General features: G+C 36.1%; 1 protein-coding gene across 8 annotated transcripts in view; it reads left to right on the plus strand.

The window, feature by feature from the left end:
* Positions 1 to 26,621, plus strand: part of SLC4A10 (solute carrier family 4 member 10) — a 173,494-nt gene that overhangs the window by 69,531 nt on the left and 77,342 nt on the right. For 6 of the 8 annotated variants that reach the window (XM_051787655.1, XM_051787650.1, XM_051787648.1 and 3 more), the window contains exons 2-3: positions 7,663 to 7,744; positions 18,652 to 18,798. In XM_051787655.1, coding sequence (XP_051643615.1) covers positions 7,663 to 7,744; positions 18,652 to 18,798 — 229 coding nt within the window. Of the gene's footprint in view, positions 1 to 4,714; positions 4,905 to 7,662; positions 7,745 to 18,651; positions 18,799 to 26,621 lie in introns of all 8 variants that reach the window. The other 2 variants (XM_051787652.1, XM_051787651.1) reach the window with 1 other exon arrangement.

Consider the following 26,621-nt stretch of genomic DNA (forward strand, 5'->3'; position numbering starts at 1 on the left):
GTTGGATAGGTGTATGGAGAATAGATAAAGAGCTTATCATGTTTGCTTTGCAAATGTAAGGAATGTATTGTTTCTACCTAAAGTGGCATTTCTAAGATAGAAGATTCTTTATCAAATGTTAAGGAAATATTTTGGTGATTATGCATTCATTTATGCATCAGTTCATAGCTGCTGTATTGTGCATAATGATATATGACCAGCACAGGATGCTTCAATGCAGATAAACGTAGGAATTTACAAGTATTAGTGAGCATTTAATTCTCTGTAAAACTGCTTTGTTTTATTTATGTGTGTATATTCTCCTTGTGTTTTGTCTCATTGAATCTATAACAGTAGTATGTGCTTAGAGTTAATGTCTGCAATGATTATCTATGTTTATATGTTAAAAAAATTGTATTATTACATTAAAGATGTGTTCAGTTCTCTGGTCAGTAGCAAAGTAGTTCTTTGGAGCCAGTGCTGATTAATGCATTTTTTAGCAGCATTGCAGAACTTGGTATTTCGTTATTGAGTCATGCTAAATGTTATCTTGGCTTCTGCTATAAAAAAAGAGAAAGAAAGAAGACACAGAAGGATGCTTTTATGCATATGACATGGAGCCCTGGGGAAGATGCAAATCTGAAATGAAAAGTAATTGCTTTTTACTTTGTTGCATAGCCTGAACTATGTAGAGCTGACCAAAAGGAATATGTGCTTTATGTTAACTAGTAGTGATTACTGCAAAAACAGTATCATTAAAGGGACACTTTTAAAAATAATTCTTCAGACCTTACAGAACAGACCTTATTGCATTATAAATGTGTTTTGATGGGTCTTCCTTGATAGGTGGATAGAGGGGAAAAGGATGATAATGTAGCTAGTGGAATGGAAAAGCAATTCTATTTCATCAGAAAGATAAAATTCACTGTATTTTGCACCTCAGAAGATTGCTAAATGTTGTTATATGTAATATAAGCAATTAAGCAGAATAACATTCAAAAAGGTTTTGGGTTTTTTTTTTTTAACCCCTGTGCTTGTCTTCAAAAAGAGAAAAGAATTGTAGCATCTAAATTGTGGGTATACACATTTTGCATTAAATCAGTTTCGTGTGAGCATATCTGCTCAAGGACAGTTTAAAGGACAAGGCTGAACATGGCAGTCACCAGTGATTTACCTCCTACAACAGGGAGGCATCCATCTACATACAACAGCTTTTTAGCCATTTAGGTTAATTGTCTTTGCAAGATATTCCAATATGCACTTGGCAGCTCCTGAGTTTGAATAACTCAGTTTTCTGTGTCTTTAGTAATGTCGTCTTTATGCATTGTCAAGCTGAACTTGACCAAAATGACCTTAAGAATACAAATATTCTGTAATGGGTTTGTAAAATGAATACAACACAAAGCAGTAATGCTGAAATATCTTCAGATTGAAAAGGCAGTTGTGTGTGGTGTCTGGATAAATGTTTAGAAATTCATTATAGTCCATTTGAAAGGTGAATACCCGAGGTTTTTACCACTAACTTTATGATAATACATATAAACTGAAATGAATATATTTGAGTTCCATCTTTTAAGTATATGTAATTATTTGCAATATAAAATAACTAAATTATATATTTGTCATAGTTTAACCAGAGCCAGCAACCCAGCCCCATGCAGCCACTTGCTCATGCCCCCAGCAGTGGCACTGGGGAAAGAATCAGAATGGTAAAGGCTTTAAAACTCGTGGGTTGAGATAAAGACAGTTTAATAGGGAAAGCAAAAGCTGCACATACAAGCAAAGTAAAACAAGGAATTAATTCACTTCTTCCCATGGGCAGGTGTTCAGCCATCTCTAGGAGAGCAGGGCCCCATTATGGGTAGCAGTTACTGGGGAAGACAAATGCTGTCCCTCCAAAGGTCCCCCCCATTCCTGTTTCTTCCCCCTGGCTTTGTATACTGAGCATGATGTCATATGGTCTGCAATATCCCCGTGGATAGTTGGGGTAACCTCCCATGGACCCCTGATTTCCAGGCCAGCGTAGCAGTACAAAAGGCAGAAAAGGCCTTGGCTCTGTGTAAGCTCTGCTCAGCAATAACAAAAACATCTCTGTATTATCAGTCCTGCGTTCAACCCAAATCCAAAACACAGCCCCATACCAGACACTGTAAAGAAAGTTAACTCTACCCCAGCCAAGATCAGCACAATATTACAGCTTTATACTGTTTATAGGAAGGCAGTATTTAATATTTTATGCTGACAGCCATTCCTGAGTTCCAGATGGCATTTGAGAATTATGTAGGTTGTCTAATCATCAATAAGTGGCTTATACGGAAAAGTAATTAATGCCATGATTATTTGCTGTATGAGTCAGCAGGTGTGTCATGCATAATTTCTAGTGCATAAAAAATCAAAATGGCTTCTGCTCTGTTACATATTTTACAGAAAGGAAGATGCCAAAAAAAGAATCTTTTGGTTATGTTGTTATGATTTATGCTGTGGGTATATTACGAATGTAATAAAAAGCGAAAGGATTTTATTTAAAGGCTTAAAAACTGTGAAAAAATTGCCTGGAATATTAATACTCTTTGTAGCTGGTTTTTGCATTGTATTTCAAAGGAAAGCAATCATCCAGTTTATTGAAAACACTGAACATATACAGGACAGTAAGTAAAAGAAACCAAGTATGAGGGAAATTAGATAAAAAGAAAGATCAAGAAAAGAAATGATTTGTAGTTTTCCACGTAACATGAAAATTTCTGTGTTATACATTTTGACTTTTCTATTCAAAATATATATAAAAAATATCATAGTAGTGGAGCAGAGTACCTAGCAAGGGAAAGACAATGAGACATACTCATTGCAACCATTTAAAAATTTCCTGTTGTCCTAACAATTTCCCATTTCCTAATGTATATTTATTGTTATATTATTATTTCATTTACTGCCATGATCAGAACAGATGATCTTCAGTAAATGTTTGTCCAATATTCAGGTGGCTTTTATAATATATGGAACAGTGTCTTTTAAGATAAGGTATTGGTTTTCCTGTTTTAGTAAATACATATAAAAACTGTATAGATAACTTCAAATTTACGTATTGTCACCTGGACTTCAATCTACCTTCTTGTCATACAGAACATGAGGAATATGTCCTAATTACATCATCTGGAAATGTACTGAAGTTCTACAAGTGTATGTGTCTACGTTAGCACATGCATATTTAAAAATGTGTGTCATGTGCCTTTGTACAGATCTACCTTTGAAAACAGTTAATTTCCTTTTTCTTTCTACTCGGTCATCTCCAATGTGATAAAAGCATAGACAGTTTATAAGAGCTGTAACTAAAAACACAGCAAAACATCTGTCATAAAATAATGCTTCTCAGCTTTTCTAAAAGTGTACATTAATTAAATTGATCTGAGGTGTGGAAGGGCAGTGCACAGTTCTGGGAGGTGGCAGGTTAAGGATCAACCTCTTTGCAACATGTTGAGTTGTAGTTACGGCTGTATCACAGCTAAAGAGAGTCACTTTGAGAAGCTTTCCACGAGGTCATTTATATAGCTTTGGAATGTCTTGGGTAGTGAACTTTATCAATACGTTGGTGGAAAGGGCACTTAAGGCATTTGTTTTTGGTTTCTAAGCCATGGGCCTTTTTATTCATTCTAACCAATACACTTAAAATTCTTGGCAATAGCTATAGCCTCACTTTATACTCTGATAAGCAGGTTGTTGATCTAAGGGTTGAAAATTCATACTCCAGGACTCCTGGTGACCTTCTTCCTTTAGGACAGCTTAGTAAAAAGTATAAGTCAAATGTTTTTGAAGGTGGTTTATTTATTTTTATTTTGTTCAACTTCAAATACATATTTCAGTGTAAGTACTGAAATATTTAAACATGGAATTGCACTGTGAAGGATGCAGAAGATGACTCTACTGTCTGCTTTTCTGTACTCACCACTGCATTTAAACTTCTAGTATGGAGAGACAAAAATAGAACTGTATTTATAAGTGTCTTTCATTAAAATAGATTTTTTTCCTGTGAAATATGTGCAGCTGATGCTGCTGCATGGTGAACGTCATTTTGGCATTCATTTGGAAAATGTAAGAGGTGAAGTAATGAACTGAGTAGACTTGCTGAGCCCTAGTCTATAAGGAGCTTGTGGTTTCCATGTAAAACCCTTGGCTTTTTCTTGCCCTTTTATCCCAGACACATTATTTCTTCTACTGTGTTTGCTGGTATTTTATTGCTTTAGGGAAATAATTTTGTGCCTAAATTTTATATATAAATATTGTATGATTACTACATAGAACCATAAAAAATTAACAAATATAATGAAAAGGGGAGTAAAATGTTAGATTGTTTATGACGAGTTTATTGCACTGTGATTATAGCTTTGCTGAAATGTAATTCCAGTGGCTCCTGTAGTGTTGCTCTTGAATTAGGCCAACAGAAAATGAGCCCAGTATATTTATTCTCAATGTAAAGTTTGTCAAAGATATGCAACGTAAAATGATTAGAAGGTATTAATATACATTTGTTTCATGTAAAAAAAAATTATACCTAAATGTTTTTTATGAATTTGTTGTTTCCCATCATTATTTCTTCACATGGGTAAACTTTCTTAAATTGAATGACTTGGCACTTCTGTAGTGCTTTACAGTTCTGAAATGCTGTGTGAATATTAATTATGGTACAGAGCAGCCCGGTGAGGAAGGTAGATGAGTAAGTATTATTATCCCTATTTTACAGATGGGGAAGCTGAGGCACAGAGATTAAGTGACTTTCCCAAGGCCACACAGCAAGTCAGTGGCAGATCCAGGATTAGCGCTCGGGGACTTCCTGGATCCCTCTCCCATGCTTTAAGCAGTAGACCACAGTGTTCACGGGACTCAGCAAGCAACTCATTGCAATAATGGACAGTTCCAAGGACTTGTACCTGGTCAGTGTGTCCACACATTTATTTGCAGACTGCTGCAATATGACAGTATGATTTGAATACTCTAGTCCTTGCAGATTTGTGTCCTGTGTAAAACTTCTTACTTTCATCATCTTCAAATGGGGTGAAAGGAAGAAGTGGTAGAATTCTGACATAAACGTGGCATGGCAGTGAGAAGCATTTAGTTTTCATGCCTTATTCTGATCCTGCTGAAACTGATGGGCAAAACTGCACTGGATTCATGGTTTTGAGGATGTTAGTATGGAGTCTGGTTGGCATGAATTCTATCTTCCATGACTGTTTTACCATTAGTCTTGCCTGTACTTTCAGTGTCAAACTCTCATTTGTTGCAGCATTTAAAAATAACAAGTTCATAGTTTTCCTGACATTCTAATAAGAAGCAAAGCATTACCAACTGAAATTAAGTTTCCAGTCTCTAATCATCAGGAGAAAGTAGAGTGGATCTGCTGCTGTTTTTACTGGTATTTCAATAGTGCTTATCTTCCAATGAGGTTAAGACCTAATTGCACTAAACTACAAGTACCTTTCCCTCACCTCTCCCCTCCTCCAAGGGCGCAGTACAGGAATCACAGAAATTACCTCTAGAATAAATGCAGTGTAACTCTTGTACTGGTAGATGCAAGGTGGCTTTGATACTGCTCCCTGGGAAGCCAGTGTGTTCAGTGTAAGGCCTGTTTAATTGGACTTTGCTCAGAGTTTGACAAGTGAATTGGCAACAACACGATACTCCCAATTAAGCTGTTTTTCCTTGTAATATTAATGGAATAAACCCACTTCTGAGAATGAGACAAGGCTGAGACTTGCTGTGACATTACAGGAAAAGGAGGCAGGGAAGAGAAGGATTGCCAGAAGCTGAAAATTGAACACATGGGAAAGGAGAAGTCAAAGTGTATGAGCATATTTTGATAAATATTAATGAATTAATTTGTATTTAGTTTTCTTAGATAATCTGTAAAGGCTTTAAGCTGTCCAGCAATTTAGTATTTCCCCCATTGTAAATTTCCCCTAATATTGCTTCCATATGTCCTTTTAAGCATCAGTAAAATACTGATGTCGATGTCTTCTGCTAGAATAGCACTACTTCTGATATGGCTGTAATACTTGGCCTTTGACATCCTGCCTAATCGTTTACCCAGGTGCATGGCATTGTGCCAGCATGACAAGCATGCCCAGTTATGTCTAACTGCTTTAAATTTCATTTTACTAAGATGATCAAATGGTTGTTGCAAAGTTGCACTGCTGAGATACATCTTAATAGGTTATTAACTAATTATAAATTATTAAAAGACAAGACTTTTTCAATAGTCTTTCTCTTATTGTCATGTTTTAGTTAGACCATAGTCTGTGGAAAACTCCAATAAAGACATGGTAACGCTTGGTTTTCCTTTCTTTCTTTAACAGCCCAGATGCTTGGTGCTGACACATTCATAGGATTTTTCTGTGTAAGATAGCTACAGCATGACAGCTGTTTTTAAAAAAGAGAGGAGCTTGAAACAAAAACTCATATCCAGAATGTGCCATATGCAGCTGTAGATGTGAATCGTTTTGCCTGGGGCATCTGCTCTTTAAGGAGAGGTGCTCAGAGAATTTAATTTCTTCTTATTGCATTCTATATATAGATATATATTTATCACAAGCACTGGTATTCAAATCCCCTTTCTTCACGCTTCCATTAAGATACCAATTTTATATATTGAAATTAAGCCATACTAGTTCTAATATCACTTACTAAAAACCCTCCACTAATGACAAATAAATATATATTCATGATATATTAATTGATACTTTTATATAATTCGTCCTTTTTTTCTTAATAATAATTTAATGGAAACCACTCTAAATCATGTTGTGAAATACAGGCTGTATTTAGCAGCTAGATTTTTTCACAAGTGGTGATGTCAAACTCATAGTGAAGCAAATACTTTAGCACAGCATCCAGTGTCTTGTTGCTGAACTCCCCCCAAAAATTTCTCTATTTAGGGAAATGTGTTGCTTTTTTTTTTCATGTCAGAAGTGCAAAATCACCAATTTTTGTAGCTTTTCTAACCTGAGCACAATACACTAATGAATCACATAAGTGCTATGGGATGAAATTAAACATGAAATAGGTGTTCCTCAGGAAGAAGAGCTTTTCTGTTTTCTGCTATTAGTGCGTGCTACCTACCTTTATAGTAAATTCAGCTTAGTGTTTGTAAAGAAAAGCAAGAGCTTTGCAATTCACCAGTAAGTGAAGCCAGTTGTTTTCATGGTGTTAATTTTATTTCTTACCAAAGTATTATTCTCTAGCTTTGCCAAAGTAAAAGGAGTGTTAGTGCTATAATTTGGGAATTCTGGACGTAGCTCAGAATCCTGGTCTAAAGACAAAAATATATGTGCAGCCCCTTTCTTCAGGAGTGCAAGAATAAAGCTGCCCAGGTCAGACATGTCTTCTCTCATCTCTTTCGTTGTCCTATTGACTCATAGCTTTTTTAGTTCTCAGTAACAAGTGCTTACTCATCATCTTGCAGGTTTTAACAGAAGTTCTTCACATCAAAGTTAGCTGTAATCATACCTCAGTAAAACTGATGCATAAGAAATAGATTTTAATAACAAAAACGAAATTCTTAAAAACTTTTTAGTTCCTTAGTTGGAAGAGTCAGCAATTAAATATTAAAAGCATCTTTGTTTTATAGTACTGTACAATCTTGCCAATAGTTTCCGAATGAGAAGCAGCTTACCTGTCCTTTTTTCTGTTTTGCAGAGAAATGATGAAGAAGCTGTTGTGGATAGGGGTGGAACTCGCTCCATTTTAAAAACACATTTTGAAAAGGAAGATCTAGAAGGTGAGAGATGATTTTTCTGTGCTTTACACTATGTCTTTCTTCCAAAAGTACTGAAATGTAATTTTAATGTGTACAGTTTATTGATTTGAGCAGGAATGCAAAGAGATGAAAGTAATCTCTTAATCAGCCTCGTAGTTTATTTTAAAAAGAGAAATGTTACTTTCTTCTCAAAGTGGTGTTCAGACACAGATTATGGTGGAAGGTGTTGGCTAGTTTTCAGTGATCTGTAATCAAGTCCTGTAAATATGCATGTGTGACTTTAGATAAGTCATTTTACCTTTAAGTTTCCAAGTATGTAGATGCAAGCAGGACTGCTGATTTAGTACTTAAAATGGCTTCTACATTAGCATTACAGTCCTCATGTAGTCACCTAGCCACATCTTCAGCTGAAAAAAATCATTCTGGAGTGTCAGAGATTAGACAGATACTTGATAATATAAACTGCAGAAACCACCTAACTTGACTATATAGAAGAAAGTGAGAAGCTGTGAGAACTGTCTTACGATACTGGCCTAATGATTTAGTTGCATTTCAGTTTGTTTAGTGGATCCCAAACTTACTCTCTTTACTACTGTACTTACACTCTTGTATTGAGTTGTGTGACACCTCTCCTAGTCATAGTTATTGGATGAGACTGAGTTTCTGTTGTGCATGTGATATCCCTTTCCTGAGACTGCAACTTGCTGATTTTGTTAGCTTCTTGTAGTGGGACATGGAGGCTCTTATCTTTGTCACACAGATCCACATGAACTAGCCAAAAACAAATGCTAAAAAAAAATCTGGGGTGTATTTGAACATGCTACATCTGAAAAGTTACCTGCTTCAGGTCTAAAGAGAGGTGTCTCCATCTGTGCATAAACCTGAGCTTTCTAAATGCCTACCCTTGATTACTTCATCATTATCATCATCATCATCATCATGTGGGTTTTTTTTCCTTTTCTCTCCATCTGTATGAATTTTGTGTTCTCTGCTGCATGATGGCCATATTGATGATTTCATGGAAATGCCGTGTTACACAGCAACTCTCTGTTACTGTTTCCTTAAGCAGTGCCTCAAAAAGCAAATGTAGCTACATTTTGAAAGGTTTCTGGCTGTGTCTGTATGAGGTAATCTCTCACAGAAGGGTGGACAATGTCATGCAGTGTATGACATGTATGAGGTAGGTAGCTCTCTGCTCAGTCTGGGGAAAGTCTGAGCATGTGCAAGGATCGATCTCAGGTAAGATGTTTCCAGGGTGGCATTTGGAATTTTGGTGTCTCCAAAGGTTAAGTGTCTACCAGTGGGTCAGGCTGGCAATGAAAGTTTTGGATTTAGGCAGACAAGCTCTGTTTTTGAATCTCACATTTAATCTTTTGTGGTCTTCAGTCCCTTAATCACATTCTTGAACAAAGTGAAACCATTGTATCTGGTGTTCTTGGAGAAACACCCAATAAGAGAATGCAGGCTCTCTGTCTTCCTTTCTCCATGAAACTGATGCACAGAGCTTTTTGTGCCTTGAGTCTACCCAGAAAAACGTCCTTTTGCTAAGTCATTTTATTGATGATGGTAAGGTGGCATTTTAGAAATAGACAGCTTTCTGGGGAGTGACTTGTTTAAGCTCAGTCACATGAGTAGACTCAAGCATTAAGGCACTCAGAATTATAATGATGTTCCACATGTGACTACATGGAACTTAATTTAAGAACTGTATTTAATTATTATTTTTCCTCATCATCCTCCTGTGAAATATCAGTGAAAATATTATTTCAAAAATCTGCTTCTAGGATGTTATCCATGGACCTTGGAACACGGTAGTGACACCCCAACAATCTTTCTATCAATTTAAATTGTTTAGAACATTGAAAAATTCTGTAGTTAGCCAGTGAATCTGCTTTTATTAAAAATAAAATCAGCACTGCTTCACATGTTCCAGGAAAACAATTTTTCAGTGTGGAATCAATCCTTCATAATGCAGTTAGCTTTCTCAGATAAATTTCATGTCCACTTTAAGTTCAGATTGGTAGGTCTTTAAATATATAATCACTACATTCAAAAATACCAATTGACATAAAAAGTTTTGAAGAGATTGCAAATTTTAATATCCAGTTGCTGTTAATAGCATGTCCATTTGTTTTCCAGTACATCTAGGCCTTTCTCCATCTGGAAAGAGTGACTTAAAAATATCTGCCTTATTCACTGTACATTGTGTTGGGTTCTGATGAAAAACTTACCTTTTCCTAATGACATAACAGCTATAAAATATTAAATTAAATAATCAGGTGGCAATTGCATAGCTTAGAAAAATCATATAATTAGACTATTAATATGTATTATGTAATTAGCTTTTTGACAGACATTTAATTTAGTTTATGTTTTAAAAATGTAAATAGCTAGTTACTGAATATTCTGGGAAAGACTAGTTTTGCCAGGGTTTAAGTTTCAATAGCAGCATGTAAGCAACATTAAAAAAATTGCAATTTATATGAAGAACTAAAGGTTGTTTAAATCTGAAAATCAGTATTCAATTTCTTCTTATTAAATCTTAAAATTGTAAGTATTTTGCTTTTTTTAAATTTTACACTATCAACATTTAAATGTTAGAAATACTGATTTAAATGTGTACTACTGAAATTTCTTGGCCCAGCAAATATTTGGATTTGCTTATTTTGGGCAGCCATTTTGCAAGTATATTGCAAGTACATTTCTTGCTGAAAGCATGAAGATATCATGGTGATTAATGCTGTCTGCAAGAACAGCCACAAGAACAGAATTTTGCCTCAGTTTCCCTTAGATCAATGTTTTCCTTCCCTGAGCAGTATATAAAAATCTGGGGAGATAAGACAGGAACTGCAGAACTTATGGGAACAGAAGAGGTGTGGTGCTTATCTTAGCGCCAGTGATGATCCTTGCAGTAAGTACTGCAAATAGTATCTTTTTACTTAAGCTTTGTAGTGCTTCAGAGGTGAATTGTTTGCAGAGCTTTGGCATTCAAATTTTCAGCATGAATGATTTTTCCACGTAATTAATTTTTCCTGAGTTGTAAGGTTAGGATCAGTCACTAATATTGAATAGGTCATTTGTCTGACTGTTGTGTTAATGGAGGGACAGGAAAGCATTTCTAATAGCAAAACAAGAAGCTTATCTCCCCTGGTTATAATCACGTATTTTGCATGTTATCTTTCAATGTGTATACAGCCAAAATTCCTACTGAAATAAATATGCTCTTATTTTTATCAGTAGTGGAATTCCTAAATGAGAATTGGGCACTGATTCTGAATACTAAAGTACTTAATTGCAAAAGGACAGGTTGTACATGTACCTGTACTGTGAGCAGGTAGGCAAGTTTTCATGAACAGGTGTGCATATCAACAGTTGCACTCAGCTTACTCTGTGTTGTTGTCTCTGGCTGTCTGCCATTGCTTCAATGTATGTTCAGTAAAAGCAGTTTTCTGTCAAAATGAATATATGTACTTTTTATCTCATAGATAAATAATATTTGGATTGCTCTATATGTGTCTGGAGAGCTCAGATTCTGTCAGGTCACGTGCTGAGACTTTTGGACTATATAGATATGCAAAGGGGTTGACACTAAATGCATTCTGAGGTCTTTTCCTTATACCCACCATATTAGCTGAGTAGGAAAATGACTGTTCTATGGCTGTCCTTGATGGAGGTGGTCAACTGCAGATCATGGATTTTTGTGGCAGGATTTCAGAGCTGCTGTGGCCTGATTTGAGAAGCAGCTTCAACAGTGAGATGGCTAGAGATGGGATTGTTAGATGGAGGTCAAGCATGAATCAGGAGTGAATTCTGTCTCTGTTGGAGAAAATTGCAGAATGATCATTGATTTGGTCAAGATTTTGCTTAAGCTTGTTATGTTTCATACATTTGATCTGCCTAAGCGGCGTGAGAAAAATTTGTCTCATGGGAAATCAAGTTTGCCGTCTTTCATGTCTCTCAGGACACCTAAATCACTGTATCCAGTAGATGAATCACTGTACATCTGAATATGCATTCTGACACTTCTGACAAAATTCTGATTACATGTATTGCTTACTGAAAGTCAAAAACCCCTGCAAGCTAAATTAGAATATAAACATCACTAGTGCAACACAGAATATGGTACAGAAGCTGAGGCTTTAAAATTAATAAAGCAAAAATTATTTTGAAACGTAGTAGAGATGTTTTGTATTTAACAACATGTATGAAGATTAATTCTGATAGTAGATGTCCTACTTATCAAAAAAAGGTGAAATATTTAATAATTACTTATAAAGAATAATTAAATATTATCAATTAAATTGATAATTAAATTATTATTTAATAATAATTAAATAATGTTTAATTAACAATATTTAATTTCCAAAGCTGTTATAGTAGTAATTATTTCTTTTTAGATTTGTTCTGACTTGTGACAATAATTTGAAAATTATTTTCATGAAATTTTGATTAAATACAGTTAGGATTAATATGTAAAAAACTAATTGTTATTGAACTCTAATCTCCATATATTACTTAGTAAAAATCAGAGTCGCTGCAGATATCTAAGTAGGCTTTTATTCTCAGAGACCGGACATTTTTTATAGAAATAACATCATAGTAGACCTGTCTGCCACTGACATTATTTACCTGAAAATTAGTAGGACCTAGCAGCTCATAGAAGTGAAAGAACATAAATTTTACTAACCTGCTAGCCTTGATTCACCCATGCCCCCATGCAGAAGTGAGTCAGATATGAGTTCTGCTTGGTCAGACAGGAACATCGGCCAAGATCTCCCTTCCCTTTGGCTCCCAGGATATTACAGCCTTTTGCAAATAATTCGTAACTGTGTCAGTAAAGATCCTCTGCTCCGAGATTCCTTGCCTCTGCTTCCCTTGGGTGCCCTCTTCATCCTGATGTTCACTCTGACCTAGCTCATGCTCCTTGCAGCATTAGGCTTGGAGTGGTATAATATAACCTGTGGAAGTAGAGTTGCAGAGATTCAGCTTGGTCTGTGTTTGTACTGTTGGCTTTACAAGTACAGAATTCTTTCATTTTGTTGCCTACCAGGTATTAAATACTCGAGCTTGTGCAATTTGTGATTTCTAGGACACATCTTTCTGTAGTGCCTCTCATCTAGTTTTGTTTCCTTTTTTCCTATGTAGTTCAATATTCCTTGACATCTCACTTTTCTCCCAAGCTGTTCTTGCACTCTTGTCTTGGCAGTCACCTTGGTCCCTTTGTGTGGGTCTCTTGTCCCTTCCCAGGAGGTTCTGTGTTTGTGGGAAGGTGGTTCATCTTGAAGGTTATGTTCACAAAATCTATTTGAAAGTTCACTTGAAGAGTAATGAAATAATGAAAGCAAACAGGTATCATGGTGTTGCTTGAACACCACAGTCTTTTGTTGATCATAAACTGTGCTTGTGAAGTTTGACTTTGCTCTGAGCTTCACAGACAGGAAGTGTTTTCCATATTTTTAGGGACTAATATTTCCAAATATTTCACCTTGTGAAGTCCTGAGAGATGAAACTGACAAACCAATTTGCCATTATTGGTAAAAGCTGCAAAATTGCAGCATCAGAGGACAGAAACATTCCATTTTTAACATATAGTTGTACTAGTACTGAGTTTGCTTTTTTTTTTTTGCTTGTTGCTAATTTAGAAATATAGGTCAAATTTTTCCCTTCAATAACCACAGCTTCACTTTCCACCAGTGGAAAGAGCTTGTGTGTCTGAGCAGGTCCTTTTACATTCTGTGTCTGCTGACTTTTTTTCTTTTGTCTTGCAAGGTCTGAGACCTTATAGGACCATTCGCACACCACCTCTGTACTCCTCTGGAGAAATGTAGGAAAATTGGTAGTGAACATAAGTGCTGTTATAAAGACTTTTTAGCCCAGCCACAACCTGGAAAAGTCTTCTTGTTAAGAGGCAATATTTGCTGGGAGAGAAGTGATTGATTGTGGCTCTTTAAAAGATCCTTATATTAAATGACTTCAGTGAAATGCTCTTATCCTCCATGTTCAATATGTCCTTAATGCTGTCTTGGGCCAGGGATATTGTTTACTTTTTTTCTATATAATTTCTGTTGTAATCTACCCTAGAACAAAATTGTGAAAGTTTTCTTGTCAGTTCCTCCAAATTTTAGCATGGAAAAAAGGTGAAAAATGTCTGTGGGGCAAACCATAACTGCAAACAGCAATGTAAACTGTTGATTTAGGAAGGATTGCTTTTGTCCTTTCTGCTTTCTCTTCAGCTCTCCCTCCCTGCTGCACTACAATAATGAATCATGAGTCATGTACTCTCTACTCCTACACAATTCACCATAATCACTTTTTCTCCTATAAGGAAGAAGGCAAATTTTTTAACTCTACATGGACTGCTGGTTTTCTGTCTTTACCTCACTGTTCATTTTTGAGAGGATGGAAAATTACATTTGGGTCAGCTCTAGCTGGTAATACATAAAAGAGGCTTCAAGGCACTGAGTCATTTTTTATACAGTAGCAACCAACTTGACTGGTTCACTAAGGAGCTCCTAAAGGACCCACTTGAGTCCCACATGCCTGGTCTAACATGGAGGCCCGAAAGAATTTCCATGCTGAAAGAGGTTTACTCCTCTCCGTGGTTTATGTTATGTTTAATTTATGTTACTATTTTAAAAATCAGAATTAATTTAGATACTTGAGCTGTAGGATTTATCTGGTCTTCCTGAGCTTTTTCAGCTAACCTTACACTAGCATCAGTAGTGTTTTGTCATAGAAAGGCTATGACTGTTCTTGCAAAAACACACTCTGAACTAAAATGTTGATTTATTCCAGATGTGTTGCTTGGAAAGCTAAACACTAACACATGCATAAATATTTTCAGCATTAGAATTTAGGAGGAAATAATTTTTAAAAACAGAACCTCTGAGAAAAACAGTAATACAGAAAGATTATTTACAGTCTGAAAGCTTATTAAAGAAATGCAATGCACTGAATTGATCTGCTCTGCAATGTTGCCACTATGCAACAATATACATGTACTGTTAAATTGTATAAAGATTGTTTTTTAAAAAAAGCCATTCTGAATCAAATTGCACATAGCTGGGTAACAATATAAATTTAGTTCAAATCTATGCATTATTATTGTAGCATAAGAAGCTTGTGGTTTACCTTCAAAGCATTAAAACACTCCTTGAGTTTAAGTATTTTAAGGATTAAAGAAACAATGACCCTTGTTATAAAGTATTCTTTTTAATGTTTACAGGATTACATTAAATCCAAATTATATTATAAAATATTTAAAATGGATCCTGTTAATTATAATTAATTTTGAGACAGATGAAAGTCCATATAACCATATGTAAAAATCAGGATTTCCCCAAAACTTTGGAAGAGAAAATGTATTGTGCTGTAAATATCTTCAGTTTGTGGAGGTATGAATTCATTGCCCTAGAAAACAGAGATTTGAAATATACATTATTAATATGAATACGTCTTGCAGAGACATTTCTCAGAATAAAATCTAAGTAGAAGGGTTGTTTGGGGCTGCTGTGTTCCAAAGAAGAAATTATTCCTTACACCTAAATTTATTTTAAGAACCCAATAGCAAAAACCATCTAAAAAGGCAAGCTCCAAATAGCAAGCGTTTTCTGCATATCCCTTGAAAATGACAGAGGTAGCATCTAGAAATGGTTTTTAGAACCTGACATTCTGGGTCTTTATAAACAGCTTATCCTAGCCATCTATCTTATGCATTAAATAAATGGAAAGAAAAAAGAAATCTAATGGGATCTCTAAAGCTCTGAAAACACATACCCCGTTATAACTGATGGTGTCTGATGACTTGACTTAGGTACTTCTGGAAATCCCGTTACAATTATTTGAGTGGATGTGACATTTCAAGGAAAAATGGAGATGGATAGAAAGTATTTGTAAATGTTTCTCTTAATTTAGTGGAATTAAGATATTTTTAATGGAATGCTAGGAGTACAGATATTTTTGCCCCAGTGCCTCACGTTCTTCCAAACACAATTTTAACACAGTAAATACACTCCTTTTGTAGGAAGAACACCCTGTTATGCTCACCTCTTAATTCATGTCTAAATTCTGTGTGAGAATAGTTGTTAGATTGTACCTGATGTCAATAGTATGTACCCTGATGTAATTTACAGCTGTTACTATTTGCCATACTTTAGTGTCTTCGTAGCCTTGCCAAAAGAATGAGAAATTATGATCTAATTGAGCTGGGCACTGTGGAAACGTATGGCAGAGCAGAATTATTTTACAATATTTAAGCAATATTCAGTAATTTTTAGTTGGCATCCTAATGAAGTAAATAATAAAACACACATAAAAGTTCTTAAAGATAAATAAGTGCCCTTATACAATTAGTTATAAACTATAAGGCTATCCTGGATAGTGGATATCCTGTTGGATATTGACTCCACCCAATTATAGATGCTCTTTTTTTTGGAAAATTTAGTCAGTTTTACTGAGATCTGCCCTGCTCTGATTTGGAGACTGCAGGGCAGCCTTATGATTGGCATTCTGGTCTTTGGAAATTTACAGAGCTTGCTGGAAACTCTTATTTAAAAATGGCACGGACACCTTGTACAAGAAAAGTGTACATTACATCCTGGGCTCTAGTTCATAATATCTGTCATCGAAAGGTTACTCGAAGTAAGGTAATGAAATCATTGGATTTCTTTTATATTTCCTCTTTCCCCCCCTCCCATCATTCATTGTCATTTTGTCAGCTATTTAGAATTCATTACTGTTTCTTTTGTTCCCAGCAGGTCTTTTTTTGCTCCACAGTTGTGCTCTTTTCATAAACCAGAACTTCTCATCTCTCAGATTTTTTGCTTTTTGCTCTATCCCTGTTTTCTAGGAAACTATTGCTTTTCCCCTGTCAGTTTCTTTTCCTCTTATTTGACTGAACCTTGTTACAAGGACTGAGATTCCTCCTTGCATTTATTGAAACTATGCCTTGGTAGGACTGTTGGTCTCAGAATGTTCACATAGAGAGAGTGAAATCCATTTTGATTTTTCCTGGTTGTCCATTTCAATTTCCAGGTTCCTGTTTTCTTTTCAGTGTGCACTGATTGTGAAAATAGTTGTGACATTCAGACAAGCACATACAAATGTTCTGGCACTGTTTCCCAGTTTACTGAATAAAAAACAATCTGGTCTCAAGTCCTGGTTTCAGCCCTGGAAATTAATTGAAATGTGAGTCTCAATGTGCATTTCCTGATGCAGGTACAATCTGATCATTGAAGTGGCACAAAACCAGGATAAGCATGCCCGCTTCTATCACAAAGCAGCAGGAATTTATTAAGTTACTAAGTTAAAAAAGCAATCTATTTGTACTTCTGGAAGTTACTGAAGTCTTAGGAAGAGTAATCTCATGCCTTTAAAAATGTTTTTTTGGTTTTTTTCTCCTGAAGGAACGGGACAAGGAAGTGTTAAGTACTACATTACTGCTGTCCTTCCGTATCTTTTTAATGAATTCTTTTTACTTAATGCATTTTTCCTTGTTTCATGCCCCACTGATTGCAATGCATTTGAAATACACCAAAGGCAGCAGTTCTCTTTAAGTAATTTCTTGGGTTAAATGTAATAAGCAAGAAGAAAGAGGTATTTAATAAATAAATAAATACATAATTTTCAACTTGTGGCCATTGCTTTAGAAAAATCTCCCGACTCTACAAGAATAGTCTCTCAAAAATCCATGCCTCTACTTTCTAGTCTTCTCTACATGGATCAAAGTTGAGAAAGTAATTAGTGTGGTGTCCAGAGTCTTTTCTCCCGATTTTTTAGCTCTGCCTCTGTGTAGAGTTTCTGTCAGCCTTGAATTTCTTTGATGTTTTGTGACATACGCTACCTTGCTGTGTTTTCTGTCCCCACTTGAGTCTCCATAGGATTAAAGATCATGTGCTACCTTATCTTAATGTTCTTGAGCCTTTTCAGATGATTGACATTGCTGACTGATTACAGCAAAGCAGCAATTATCCATGAGCTGTGTTATGTTCATTTCAAGGAGAACATAAATGTTGTTTGAGATGAGTAATCTGGACTATGTCTTTCTGCTGAGTAAACATAGGGGACCTGCCTGTAGTGAGTCACGATTCGTTTCCCTTTTATTCCATTTTGTGGTTCTTTCTGCAGATTTGTGCTGTGCTCTCCCCCTTCTAAATGCTTTACTGTGCTCTGATCCTGTTAGCCCACATAGCTAAGAGAGCTAAATCTTTTGGGCTTGATAGCAACATAAAATTTCTCAGGCTTGAAGGCAGCAGGCATGCAATGTGTACCTTCTTATATATTAAAAAAAAAAAATAGAAGAAAAGCACCCTAAGCTACCGGCAATGTATTTATGATGTGAGCACATAAAATTATATAGGTGCAGTCTAGCTGCATATATAAGTGCAGTCAAGCTTACATAGTGTTTTCTTGGGTTTTTTTAGTCTCTCTCTCTTTTTTTTTTTTTTTCATTTTCCCTTCAATGAATTTCCCACAAGAATTCTGTCAAGGTTTTGGCTCATAAATAGAAATGAGTTTGGTAAAGTTCTTGTACACACAAAGCAAACAGCAACTTTACCAAATGTTCAATCCAAAGAGATCCATGTGTCTCTTCATGTTACTGTTCTGGAAGACATTTTACAGAACACCTGTCTGGCTTTAATGAAAGTTCACACACAGAGATGCAAATTTGAAGGAAAAATATATAAATCTGTCACTGCATCATAAGAACTTTGGTACTGAGATTTTGTTCTGTGTCAGAGGGTTGTATATCTGTGATGCTCAATCATCAGTATTGTAATCAATATTGTTCTGACTATTAATATTAGAATAATCCATATGATATAATTACATAATTATAATAATTATTATACCATTAATGCTATTACAGTTAGTAATATTGTTATGTTGCCATGGCCCCTTTTCAAAAGGTACCTTTCTTTTACTTACAGGCCATCGAACATTGTTCATTGGAGTTCATGTGCCACTGGGTGGAAGAAAAAGTCACCGGCGCCATCGGCACCGTGGACATAAACACAGAAAGAGAGACAGAGAGCGAGATTCAGGATTAGAAGATGGGAGAGAATCTCCTTCTTTTGGTAAGACAAATTTTATTTTTTGATAGGTCTTTTAATAATAAACATCAGTATGATTATGCATATGTCCTGTTTCCAGTTGGATGTGATTAGGTTTTGGGGAATCCACCAGAGCCTCTCAGTCTCTGCAGAGGATTCATTCCTTTGAGCAAATCCACTGAAGGGCAGCAGCTGGTGGTTGTCAATACATGAGAAATCTCAGTAATTTTTAGCACTAAAGGAGCACTATAGGAGACTGTCTGTAAGTGACCGTGGAAAGGTAGATGGCCACCACCACTGAAAGGGGTAAGCACTTCATGGCACCAGCTGCCCTCAGTGAAGGCTCTGGAGTATTTGTCCCTAAAACATAACATAGAGGAGTTGTGGTTCTTTGCAATTAGTTTTGTAATAATGTTAATGTTACTGAGCCTGCAGCATTTTATCAGATTCAAACTGTGATCTAGATTGTGTTTGCCTTTTTCCTTACATGACACTGTAAATGTGCCATTGTGAGATGTGTCTTCTAACTGAGGACTTGAGAGGAAACAGGAAAAACACCCTTCAATAAACGAACCTAATATTAAACTCTTAAAATTCTCAAAATTTTAATTTAAAAAACATTACAGAGAACAGAAAAAGGTAGCCCTTAATAAATGAGTCAAGCTTTGTCTCGAAACACATGAGAATATTATTTGCTGTTCAAAAATAAAAAGTGCATGTGCTGAAATGTCCAGGGCTGTAGTAAGTGTTGAAAATATAATGGAAGCATGTATAAAAACAGTTTGCTAGCATGTTTTTAAATCATTAGGGAAATGTACCAGTGTAATTCCAGGTTACAGACTAGTAATTAAAAGAGTTTCTTTAAACCAGATATTTGTATTACATATGTAGAAAGCTTTCAAGCAAGTATAAGAGCTGATGGTTAGAACATGAAATACTCAAATCTTGCACAATGGTTTATTATCTTGAGAATAAAAGTCAAGACTTTTTCAAACTTAGCAGATATGAGTTATGTTTTGAAGACTAAATAGTGAAAAAAAAATTGGCTGTGGGGGTCCTGTCTGGAATGGATTTCAAATGTACAAAGACCCAATACTACTTTGAAACCAGTTTCTTGGAAAACAACAAAGTTCATAAATTATTAAAATAGTTTTCAAAAAGAATATGCATATATACATATAAAGTCAGATTAAAAAGAAACAATTGAAAGTTACATTAGCCAAGAAGTGAGATATCTTGAACTATGAAGCAGTGTCTTCTGTTGAGTCATCTGGTTTTATTTAAGTGCCAGTATGTGACACATTCTGGCTGAGAATTTAGCTCTGTTCTTTCAACTTCTGGAGACCTAGGCTTGTGTCCTTCTTAATGTCAAAAGTAAAAAAGAAAAAAATAAAAAAGAAATTAACTGTCTGAATCTGTCTTTAATAGTCTTTGGGAGTTGTGCATACAATAAAATGCAGTGTTCAGCACTATTCTGTGTTAAGTGCATATCAGCCTATGTTCAAAGGGTCTCTGAAGTGGAGCATCAGTAATATAAAAAAAGATAGTTTTGAAGCGCATTTGTAACTTCATGTTTGGTGCACTTGTCCTGAGGTGAACTTCATGAAAACAACTACAGGTCTGCAGTTTTATAAGTCACATTTTCACTTGTAAAGGTATTATAATTACCAGTTAAGGGATGTGTGTAAGTTATGCCACCTGACAGATAAGTTATAGTCTAGAAACATGCAAGTCTTTTCTGGATTCAGAATGCTGAAGATACTCTTCAAAGTGCTTGGTTGATAACAACTGAAAGAATCCAAAGACAGAACTACAGGTCTGGAATTATCCAAAATTTTCACCCTGAATCAATATCTAAATGGTAAAATTTGAGGGTTTTTCCCCTAGTCTGTCTGACTCCTGGAATTTTGGCCAGTGAACCAGACTTTGACCAAGCCTTGGCATCTGTCCATCCAGGCAGAAATGTGACATTATATAGACAAGAGTGAAAGGGATTTGCTTAATGAAGGCAAATCCTAAAATTCTGCAGTGATGGTGGAGTTATATGCAGATCTGGCAGACAAAATAATACAGAGATTAATCTTAGTGTATATTCACATCCTTGCTTTTGCTATGATTTTTCCTTATAGGAGTTTCAGGCAGGTTGTTGTGCTGCCTGGGGAGAAGCTTTGCCTTTAGAGAGAATATAAACATAGTTTTTTTTATCCTTTATTTGCATAGAGAGAAAAACAGATACTTCCCACACTAAATCTGAATCCACTAAACCTCAGTAATGCTTCTTAGCTCTCGTTCCCCATGACCACAAGGTTATAACAGTAACCAGAGGCTGAAGAAAGTTGGAAGAAAGACAAATGCACTTCCTTCTCTTGAAGCATAACTCAATATGAGGGGCTGTATTACCTGAGAGAGTAGATCCAAACTAGTCCCTTAATTTATGAAGCATTTGGATTTAATTGAGCACCTAGAATTGCTTAGCTCCATCTCTCTATAGACACCTTTTAATGCATCTCTGCTGAATAGGAGAAGGCTGTATACTGGGGAACTGGAAGGGAGGAGGGAAAAGAAAAAAACGTTTTGATGAGCAGGTGCAAGAAGAAAGATAGAGAAAATAAGCACTGTGAGATCAACTGATAGAAAGCAGTGCTTTGAAGTAAGTCAGAAAAATACACAAGGATTTTTATGATACAAGAGAATAAATTAGCAGTGTTTTGAAGCATTGAAGTATGAAAGGAGTATAATAAAAGCAAAAGATGCAACAACTGAATAACAGAGATTCTAGAATAAGTAAAGACCTGAAATATTCAGACATGAAGTGCTCCAGACTGCTCAATTAACCAAGCATGGGATAAAGCATTACTTTTTGTCACAATTTTTAACTGTGCAATTTATAACTTAATCCGTTTAGTACCATCAGGTGCAGATCTTGCTCTGCTCTCACTGCTTCAGGGAGCTGTACAGTGCACGATGTGCTGTGGGGCTGTGCAGGCCCCATGCAGAGTGGACAGGTGCCACAGGGTTCATATCCAGTAAAAAACAATTTCTTAAACTGTTTTCTTTGTATCAACATGTCTAGAAAACACCTGTAGTCAATGTAATGCCAATAGCTGTAAGCTTTCTCATAATTCCTTTGAATCCTGGCTGGGAAATCCGTAGCAGCTACTTTTCGAGGGAAGGTTTCTGAAGAATAGATTTTTTACAACATTCTGACATCAGCTCATAAGCTTTTTTTTTTAATCTCCTACTATTACTTTTCAAAAATAACCCAAATGTTCTCAGTGTGCAGATTCAGATATAACTCCAGAGTAGACAAATAATATGTAGAATATGTACTTAGTGAAATAAAAAGAGTCCTTTCATTTGGAGGCGCAGAACAGTTACTCAGGTGTGGGTTTTGTTTTCCCTACACCTGATTCTCATTGTCTATCTGTTGTCTCTTGGTGACATGAGGTTCTAAAAGGTGTTTCTGTTTTGCCATAATGAGGTGCCTGTGAATTGCACAATTTGCAGATTAAAATGGCTTGCTTGTGTAGAGGCTTTTTTTGGGTAGTAAAAATTGTAAGCTAAGTGATTTCAAGGTCTGGATTTTTACCATCTTGCTTCTTAATTTTTTTGAAGGAGACATTCAGTGAAATTATCCACTCTAGTTAAAAATGCAGTAGTGCTATTTGCTTTATTGGAGAGGTTCACTGTTCCCAGCTGAAATGCTGCTGTTGTAATTAAGGCCCCGGTTTCATGCCAGCTTTAAGCTCCCCTCGTCCACAGCTTTTCTTGTGGGGCAAGTATTGTGGCTGCTCTGTGAATTAAATTAGGGAATTGATGCAAATTAAAACTAATTTGTCAAAAAAAGCTGCTTATGCTTGGAGCATCTCCTTGATGCTGCTTGCTGGGAGAGTGATGGGTGCTGGCGCCTGCAAGCTGCAGGGCCACAAGTTCCATCAGCTCTGTGGGTTGTGGTGGCACTGAAACCTGGTGCAGATTTCCAACTTTGGCTGATAGAGTTGTGCTTACTTGGTATGCATGTGGATTTTAGTGGCAGTATCCAGTGGCTTTTTTGATGTCTGTTGTTTGCCTGTAACCAGCAAAACAGCTCTTTTGTACTCATGAGTTAAAGATATTTATGTTGCTGTTTTAAAAATGTGGTGAAATATGAAGATTTTAGCTCTGGAAAGGGTATCTTTAAGGACAGGTTTTGTTGAGGGTTAAAGTGAATGTAACTGTGAGGACTGGAGTTTGATTGCAGCCTCATGTATCTTGTAGAACTGGACACTGTTAGGACTTGTGGAAGGTTTGGTTTGTTCTTTTAAGAAATCTGGCTTTAGTAATCCCTAGTTTTAAAGAGGCTTAAATTTGTAATTCATGATATTGGATGTGGAGAGACCACAAGAGCAGCCCTGGAGGTGAGCCTGACAGAGGACTGCATGCGTGGTTCAGGAAAGACTCCCTGAAGGTAATGCAAGCAAAAAAATGGATTGTGAAGGGGAACTTCTCTTGATTAGTAGAAGGGCTTGAAGAAAGTATAATGAAAGAACTCAGCTGTCTATATTTGGTACCTAATCTCAAATGTTGGTGGGTTATTAGTGGGGTACATTTAATTATTTGTAAAGAGTATGGCTGTTAAGAGAATTCACCTACTCTTAATTATAGGCTTTATATGCTAAGGGATGAACTTGGAAATTTAAATCTCTGCATAGCTGTGGAACAGATTGCTGCAAATCTGGATTAAAATAATGTACCATAACTGCAGTTTTAAGAGTCTAGCAAAAAGAAGAGAATCAAAGCTTGGGAATTGTCCATATTGTCAGATCCAAAAGATGTAATTATTTGTCATAGTCCTGTATTGATGGAAACAATTCCTGTAAAGGAAATGCAGGGATGGCTTCCTGAAGCAAGATAAAGTGCCGGAAGAGCAAACAAGGGAGTACTTTCTCCCAGCCTAACACATGATTTCTAAGGTCTGTGAAGAGATTTTCAGAAGTATCCTGTTTGCTATTTTATGTGGACTTCAGTAATGCAAACTTTGTTTTCATTTTTACCATATTTTCTAATAAAAAAAAAGAATTTGTGGTCCCTACCTTTACTGATTGCTGAGCTAAGTGTCCAATCTGCAGAGGAAGGAGGTGGGGAGAGAGCCCCCATCTACCACTTCTGTGATGAGTGCAAGCAAGAGGAATGTATTTGAATGATCCTTTCTTTTCTCTGATCCTGTGACTTTTTCATACCATTTCCCCTTGGCTTGTAAGAGATTGTTATGGATGTCAGTGTTACACCTGTTAGCTCCCTGTCTGCAGTCTGTCCTATTCAGTGAGTAATTAAAAAAAAAAAGTTTTATATTTAATATTACTTTAATGTGAATGTACAAGAACATGAGGCATGGATTAAATCTTGTATATGATGTTCACTATCTTACATGAACTTCTACAATGAAAGTTTTATTTTAACATTTAGCATGTTTTCTAATGTTGAAAAAGTAATCTTTCACTCCTATATCTACTAACCCCAGTAAGAAGTACTCGCCTGCTAATACTGCCCTTAAACACAGGTTGAAGAGACTTGGAAGTACCGAAACCTGTTCTGAAAAGTGAGCTAAGAGGGTTACCAGAAATACATTTTTGCACCCTTTCTAAGTTTATCAAGAGCAGAAGACAGAATTTAGATACATTTTATATGTACTCAGCGCTATATTTCTGCATGTGATATCACCTGGGTGAATTGTGTGCATTTCTGGCTGATGGCAGGGCAGTTTATCCCAAAAGAAATCCTGGCACTCTCTGAGGAGGAGATGTGTATTATTCTGACTGATGTAGTGGAGCAGAATGTTCGCTGGGCTGAATTTATGTGGAGGGACTGAGAGTGGTCCTCCTTTGTGACCCCAGCCAAGTTCTTTATTTTACCGTGTTCCCTTATGCAAGAGGGAGCAGTCCTGAACCAGAATTGTGGTTGCACTTGGGGGTGTTTTAAATGGGGGAAATGCCAGTTATGATTCTTTCCTACATGTGTTTTGCAAGGTAGGATGGTGATGTTGACCACTGTTTGCTACTACCTGCACTCAGTGGTATTCCAAGGAGCAGCTTTTTGTATTGTCTTCTGGGAATTCGATTATTAGCAGTTCTGGCTTTCAGATCTGATGTTTTGACATGTCTATAACCACATCTTGAGTTTGTTTTAGGGTTGTTGATGACTTTACAAAGAGTTATAGTAGGGATCAGTTATGTCAGGTTTCTGCTGGGTCACTCCCTTTCTGCAGCACTGAGTCCCACTCTGAGTTTGTGCTTTCAACAGTAACTTATCCACCAAGTCATAATTTTTACCCTTTTAATAGTGCACTGGAGTTAGCCATATTTTTAAACCTGGTGTACTCAGATTTCCATACATATAATGAATTTGAGGTATCAGAGGTAGTTTGGAAGTCTCTGTGAGGGCTGCACAGATGATGTAAGCACAAGCGCGGAGAAACCCATGTATAACATGGACTCTGGCTGGAGGCTCCCCTGGGTTGGTGAAGCCACAGCAAACAGAAAGGTGCTTCAGCTTTTCCTGACTGTCATGGCTTATTAGCCAAGCAGAAGTGGTTGTTTATGGTACTCCTTCTCCTGTTGTGTACCAGACTTTCTGCCCAGTCCCAGTCCCAGCTTGTCCTGGAGGGTTTCCTGAACTGGTAATGATCTTGTTACTTGGGAGATTCATCAACTGCTTATTGTGGAACTTTAAATTCATGCTGCTTCTGATAAATCTGATATAAAACAACTGCAGTGATAAAAATACTAATGTAACAAATTAGTCCCACTCATCTAATTTTTTAAAGATTAATATAGATTGCTTTCATTACTTTTTAGGAATAGCAATAATAATATGAAGGATTTTTTTTTTATGCTGGGTGTACTAATTGAAGTAGGAATAGACAAAAATAATATTCTAGCCAATTTCTGTTTTCCTAGACTGTAGAATACATTGAGTGTCCTAGTTTGCAAATATTATGCCTCTAGACTGAGGATTAAGTTATCACAGTTTGACAGCAATTGAAGTATACTTTCATACTATTTTTGAATCACATATTACTAATTTTCTATATAACATATTAATGACATATTTGGTATTTATTACTCTTATGAATAGGAGCCAAATCCATCTGGCATTGCTCACATGAGTAGTCCTGTTAACTCAGTTTTATAAGTAGAATGAACAGATTTGTTATTTTTGTTATTATTTTCATATTGTTTAATTTTCTTAGGGTTTTGTCCTTGAAATAAAATTATTGTGCTATAAAGCAAGTGATAACTTTGTTTTTGGCTTCCAGCTTGGTGTCTCAAAATGAAGCTGTGACTTGCAGGTTTCAAACACTGATAGAAATTACAGCAGTAAAGAAATGTAGTCAGATAGCTAGTGGCCTTCTTTACTGGTTTGTTAATAAGTAAGAAGATAATTTAGTGCGTATTGTGTCATTTCTATAGATGTGGTGTTTAGGGGCATGGTTTAGTGGTGAACTTAACAAAGCTTGTTTAGTGGTTGGACTCGATGATTTTAGATATCTTTTCAACCTAAAAGATTCTGTGACTCACTGTTATCTGTGAGGTAGCTTGTTACACAGAAAACCCAGTAAGAGCAAATTGCTGCAGTAAGGTTGTTCCTTGTTACTACTCACCTGACTTCAAGAGATTTCTGATCCTCTGCTTTCTTTCCCATGCTGAAAGCGTGTATTTGCATGAGTATCATAACTGTCATGAAACTTCAGCTCTGCTGTACAACACTGCTCATTTATTACTTAACAATAGCAGTTGCTGTAAATCAGTTCTAGTGCTGATTTTATCAAGAGGATGTTCCTGGCAATGCTTATTCTCAGATTATCACTG

Source organism: Manacus candei, unplaced genomic scaffold, assembly GCF_025592945.1.
Source record: "Manacus candei isolate 608988 ecotype Guabito, Panama unplaced genomic scaffold, ASM2559294v1 h1tg000023l, whole genome shotgun sequence".
Taxonomy (NCBI): Eukaryota; Metazoa; Chordata; class Aves; order Passeriformes; family Pipridae; genus Manacus; species Manacus candei.